This window comes from Triticum aestivum, chromosome 1D (genome assembly GCF_018294505.1).
Source record: "Triticum aestivum cultivar Chinese Spring chromosome 1D, IWGSC CS RefSeq v2.1, whole genome shotgun sequence".
Classification (NCBI taxonomy): domain Eukaryota; kingdom Viridiplantae; phylum Streptophyta; class Magnoliopsida; order Poales; family Poaceae; genus Triticum; species Triticum aestivum.
The window spans coordinates 19,993,102-19,999,656 of record NC_057796.1 but is presented as its reverse complement, the minus strand read 5'-3'; the positions used below and the strand labels follow the sequence as shown (position 1 = coordinate 19,999,656).

At 48.5% G+C, this 6,555-nt stretch overlaps 1 protein-coding gene across 1 annotated transcript in view; it reads right to left on the bottom strand.

Moving 5' to 3' along the window:
* Positions 1-859: 859 nt before the first annotated feature.
* The window catches only part of LOC123163488 (uncharacterized), a 22,366-nt gene continuing 16,670 nt past the window's right edge, over positions 860-6,555 (bottom strand). Inside the window, exon 3 of the mRNA XM_044580981.1 lies at positions 860-1,168. Coding sequence (XP_044436916.1) covers positions 872-1,168 — 297 coding nt within the window. The 3' untranslated portion in view covers positions 860-871. The remainder of the gene's footprint in view (positions 1,169-6,555) is intronic.

Genomic DNA, 6,555 nt, shown 5'->3' with positions numbered 1-6,555 from the left:
CCTTTTCAGGAATTTACATAGGCAGGCGAGTCATGTCCTGACTTGTGAGTACTCCCTCCGTCTGAAAATACTTGTCAAAGAAATGGATGTATCTAGATGTATTTTAGTTTTGGATACATCTATTTTTATCCATTTCTCCGACAAGTATTTCCGGACAGAGGCAATACTTATCAATGTAGATCCTGAATTATAGAATGGGGGCATTTTCAAAGACGGTGCCTACACAAAGTAATGTTACAAGGTGATTGACTTGAAAAAATGGAAACCATTGCCTTGGTGCCAGATTGTAAAGAAAAAGAAAAGGATCTAGTGAGAATTTGAGCACCAAAGACATACTATGCACAGGCGTGCAACTCACATGATTTAAACTTGACTTGTGCCAACTTACAACATGTCATTATTCCATAAACCTGAAAACCAAGACATGCATTGTTTATATACATGCAATGCAATTCTGGAAAGAAAAAAGGAATCCAGTTTGGAAGCCCAAGAAATGAAATCCAATAGCTGAGCAAGAAGGTACTGTAAATATGATGGTCCTACAGACCCGTACCAAGAAAACAACTCCACTAACAAGAACAGAGAAAAATTTAACATGGTGAGCACTGCAAAGAACATGTGAAATTCAGTTTAGATAGAAATAAATTGAAATTCTTCTAGATAGCTTAATTGCAGAGCACAAGCATCAACTTCCAAGTAGGATTAGAACACCCTTCCAGTTGCAACATGCAAAAGCTGACACAAAACAAACACATGCTACATCCAAATGAAATTGCGGAGATCAGATGGAGAACAAACACCCAGTTAACAATGCTCACGTCCACAGCTCAATGATCCGCCAAAGCATCACTCATGGAGGAAAATATCTATCTCAGTTCTGAGGGAAAAGCCACGCCGCTAGCATTTTGACGTCCTTGCATGCTACTGTCGGCAGTGGTATGAAGAAACAGTTTCCATCTCGCATGTCATATACGGCACAAGAACTTGGCGCATCCTTCCAGAACCAGTCACAGCTGCCATCATCCAGGAAGTAGATGCAATCCCCCTTCAGCTTGTACTGAGACACGTCAACAGATTGGGATGAACTTTGGCTGACGAACAATGTCTGGTCACCCCCAACACTGCTCACCTTCTCCCAACTTCGAGACTGGAAGTCTGACTGACACACCTCAAATTCAATCCCTACTGGCTTGATACCACCAATCGTGTCATTATCACATTCACCAAATATTGTTCTCTGTACCAGCAGTAGTGCACCATGAGATTCAACTAGATACGACTCGAAGTAAGAGATGCCACCTTGGATCAACTTTAAGACACAGGGGGCACCATCAAGTAGACGCTCGATCCGAGATACCCTTAACTTGCCATTATCATTGTCCTCTCTGACATTGATTGCCAAAAGGTCGTTGAACTCATCAATGACATACAACATACCTTCATAGAACATCATGTCTATGACCGACCCTATGCTGCCAAGTTCACTCACCAACCATGAGGTTGAACCCGGTTGGCAGTACGCAACAGTGAAAAGAGGCCCAATTTCAACGATGGCAGCAACAAGGAGTTCCGAGCACCTGATTACCTTGCGCAGAAATATCGCAGTATCCATCTGTAGCAGAGGACAAGACATGTCTTCATCCAGGACATCACGACCATTAATAATTGCAACAGGCTCATCCACAAGACAGAAAGAAGATAGGTTAGGAAGCGTCAAGGTGATCTCGGAGAAGGGGTCCATTAGGAAACAGGTGCCATTTTGTGCGAAGGCAAGCCAGTCACTGCAGGAGATGCAATAGTTGGCACTGCTGTGGAGCTTGAAGGATTCTTTTGCCGCTTCTCCATGGGGAAAGACGAAGAAGGTACCATCAGGAAATGCAAGCCATGGTAAAGGTTGGGTCAGGCAATGCTCTTGTGTGGAGAAACGCCAATGGTGACATACAGCAGCGAAGCGCACACGGTCAGCGTGGGAAGGGAGGCGACGAAGGACCAGACCAGCAAGCTCTGATGGCAGGGCTGACCATGATTGTGTATGGTGTGTCTTCAGCTTCTTGGCAAACGACATCTGCTTCACAGAAGTAAAGAATACTTGTCAGGCTTGAATCATAAGATTACCACAACGAGATCAGAGGCAGAGACCACAAATCTAATGTGATTATGCTTCTAGAATTTCACAGTTTAAGAGGAAATCATCAATAGGATTCTCTTTTTTCATTTCAAGTTTCTTGCCTGATGCGTCATCAGAAAGCCAAATCTTTTCCACACAAGTAGGAAATCCAGAACAGCTAATCACATTGCATTACGTGTTTCCACTCGTGAATAAAAAAATCAAATCTAGAAATGTTTCAGTTTGTACTGCAAGAGGAAGAAACCCTCTGTTCTGGAAAAACAAAAGATAGCCTCTTCTGAATTAACCTATGGGCTGTTAGAAATAATCTTGATTATTAGGTTTGGTCAAGTCCTGGCACATGTAGGATAGGATAGTTTCCTAGTTGAGTCAAGAACGAGCTGGTGGTATAGGAGTCCATGCTAGTTTAGCTAGCTGGTTAAGTTGCGTCTATACGCGAGTAGTAGTATAGTCCAGCTAGAAGTAGGACTTTGTGTCCGTCTAGGTTCAGGTTTAGTTTTTGTATTAGGAAGTTTAGCCGTATAGGTTTAGTTTAGGCCGAGTCCAAGTAGGCTTTGGTTAGGATTGCTCCTGGTTAGGCGTGTATATATACACGTGAGGCTGTGAGACTTTTGTAACATCGGGTTGAGAAAACAGAGAAAAAAGGAGAAAATAAATAAAGAGGAAAAAGGGCACGATACGAGCCCTTGGTTATCAGTTTGTGTGCGCGTGTTCGTGATTTGATGTGATCAATCCTGTGGGCGAATTTCCAACATGGGCGACACTAATCCTCAGTGAAAATTCTCTAAAAAAAATCCTTCAGTGAAAATCGAGCAAACCACCTCTAATCAATCCCCAATTTATCCCTTCTCGAAAAAAATCCCCAATTTATCATCACAAGGTCAGCACTCAGCACGCCACCTCGCACGGATGAATCATGCCGTCACTCAGGGAGGTGAATCAAGAACCCTAACTACATCGGGTCGGAACAAGCAGAGCGCAGGGCATCCCCACTCCTAAAGCATGGGCAGTTGGCGTGCGCGGAATCAAGAACACGGCGGCTACGGGGACCAAAACCCTAACCAAACCAAACATCAAAACCTGGAATCAGGAGAGAGCAGAGCACAAGCCCCCAGCTCCGCCAAATTAATGCTACTAGAAATCTCGAAGTTTTACCAGGTGGCGCCCATCGACATGGGCATTCTGGCAAGCGCACACTCCGCCGAGCCCTCCTCCTCCTTGACCTGCGCGGCCGTGCCTCTCCTCCTAGACCTTTCTTTGCTGCCTGCACCGTTGTGGTGCAGTGCCGGTCCCGACCATGCGTACCCTGCGCGGCCATGGCGAAAGGTCCAGGGCGCTAATAGGCGCCGGCGCACCGGCCGAAACTTTCGGCCGGTCCCGCGTGGGCCATTGGATCTGTCTAACACGGAGCGCACGGAACCGCTTGATCAGGCGCGTATTAGATGGGCTCGAGATGGACTCGGTCGTCGTCTTCCTCATCCGCCGCACATCGTTGACTCTGGCCGCCGTTGCCATCTGCCACACCCCGCGTTGCTCGTGGCTCGCCATGGCCGCCGCTCGCCGCTCGCTGTTGCCGCTCACCGCGGCTCGCCGTCTCCGCTGCAGCAAAAGAGGTACCGGCTGCATAAAAGAACGGCGGCGATGGCGGACGCCAGGTCCAACAATGGCGGGGCCGCCAGTTCCAGCATCTGTCGCAGCACCATTGGTGCTTAGAAAACAGTCATGTGCATCAACGGCTCGCCGCTGCATCTTTTTCGTCGCCGGTTTCTGGTTGAAGCTTTTGAAATATATGGTTGAAGCTTTTGTGTTAACGATTGTAGCTTTCTGCGTTTCCTGTTGCCGGTTGAAGCTTTCTATATCGCCGGTTGAAGCTTTTTTCGTCGCCGGTTGCAACTTTTCTGATTTCTAGTCACCGGTCACCGCCGTGAATGGTGGTAACAATTACTGTCTGTGGTAGTAGCAAAAAATATGTGTGGTTGCAGCAAAACGTTGTCATGGCCGTCAAGGGTTGCATCTTCTCCATGAATGATGTAGCAAATTATGTAGTCGGTAGTAGCAAAAAATTGTTCGGTTGCAGCAAAAAAATTTCACCGTCACCTAGGTCGCATTGTCTTCACAAATGAATGTAACAAAAATCATCCCTGGTAGTAGCAAATTACATCTCTGGTAGTAGCAAAAACACTACGCGGTTGCAACAAAAAGCGTTCTCACTGTCATCGGGGTCGCACCACATGCGCATAGTGGTTGTAGCAAATTCCGCCGCTGGTCGCAGCTCCTCTATCGTCTGGTTCTAGCAACTTGCGCCAACGGTTGCAACATCACCTGTCGCGCCGTCGTAGCAAAACCGCCGTCGTCGTCGAGGTCCCCGCAGTCGTCATGCGCCGCCGTCGCAACTCATCGCAGGGCTCGTGCCTCCGTCATCGCTGTCTTTTGCAGGAAACTGCATGGATGGGGGAGGCGCCCGCGCGAAGGAAGAAATAGCTCGTCGTGGGGTGGGGGAGGGGTTGGCGGCCATCTCCACCGGCAACTCTTCACCGGCGAGATGATGCCGGGCCTGGTCGAGGAGGTTGCGGCGATAAAAAGCTGCAGCGCAGAGCGAGGTGGGCTCGGCGAGAAGATAAGGGAGAAAATAGGATGAGTGGAGAAGAAAACAGGACGAGGGAAGTGGTGGCCCCATGCAGCCTACGTGTCTCGTCTGAATTGGTTGCAGGGTTCGCGCGTGGGACACCGTCTCCAAACGTTTCCCAAAGGTCCACGGGCAGGGCGGCACATAATAGATGGGCGTAGAGGGAATCACTCCCATGGAAGAGGAGGTATCAGGGGGGTCGCCGGAGAGTGCGTCGTCCTATGGACAGGGAGGCGTTGGGTGGGCGCGGGAGACGGGGTGCGGATGGGTCGTGTCTGGGGAAGCGGAAAGTCCGGGTGGAGGTGGAGATCGTGCGACGAGTCGAGGGTGGATGTTTCCTTCGATCTATTTTTGTGTGGGGTGGTACGAGGGAGATTCTTTTCCATATAAAAGTAGAGATTTTGTTTTAATAGTACAGATTTGATCTTCAGAAATTAATTAAAGATTGATCATGATTTATTCTTTTTTTTCATATAAAAGTTACCAAATACACCAAAAATTGTTCTTATTAGCAGATAAAATTGGTTTAAATAGATCGTGGGTAAAATCCAGTTTAAATGTGTTGGTGGGATAAAAAACGGTGGGGAAGAATTAACCGGAGTGAGGCGAGACTACCAACTCAGACATTAAGAGTAGAGGTTTCAATAGATCGTGGGTAAAATCCGGTTTAAATGTGTTGGTGGGATAAAAAACGGTGGGGAAGAATTAACCGGGGCGAGGCGAGACTACCAACTCAGACATTAGAAGTAGAGATAAGAGCAATGTAGGTATGTAAGTGTGCCAACATGTTTGTATTTTTTTTAGTAATACAACCAACTATTTTGTTGAAATAACTAAAAGCAAATCATATGTATTGTCTACCACGCTTAAACTAAAAACAAACTTTTAAAATAGTATTGCGAATGCACGGTTTGACGCTTAGTCCATACACTAGTTCTATAAAACGCCTGAGCTTATAATTCAACCATCGAGATCAAATTTGTCAAGTGGCACCTTGACGGAAAAGGTTTTCCCCCGCTTTATATTATAAAGCATCCATCATCGATTACAACCGAGAGCCGATACAAACACACACCATCATTATACACACCACCCACCCAAGGCAAGAACACACACCCAGGACGAGATACAAGGGTGCCGGGCACCGACACACCACTCCAACGAACTACAAAGCACACTAAAGATGACCAAAGAAGCATCGCCTTGAGCTGACGGAGATCACCATGAGCAACCACCGAGGAGAGGTGAGATGGCCGACGGTGGAGCAAGGACTCCAAAACGGTGCCTCAAACAAGGACACGACCATAGCCGCCATCGTCCGATCTCGCAGATCAAGCTTTATTCCGGATTAACCCGAAGGGAAAGGGAGCACTGCGACGGAACCTGTAGGGAGGACACGACGTCCGGGAACGCCGCCACCATCGGCCAGTACGAGGTCTGGGCAAGTGATGTACCCCGGTGCACCAACCCTTCGGCACACCCCCGCTCCGCCAACCACCCCCGCATCCATGCCGCCCGCGCGGCCATGTCTGCCCGCCCGCACCCGAGCTACGCAATCTGCCAAAGACCAATGCATCTCCCACCGCCAGGGCCGCCGCCCAGCATCCAGACCGTCCTGGCACCCTTAAAGGAGACGGCTTTGACAGAGCCAACTCCCACTAGCGCCGCAACCGACAATGACCGTCCCGCCTCCAACATCGCCGGGATAACAACCACAAAGCATCAGGCCGGGGAAAGGGGAAGGGGAGGTGCGACACTCGGCCACTCCCGGCACCCATGGTGCCGGCAATGGCGGCTCAAC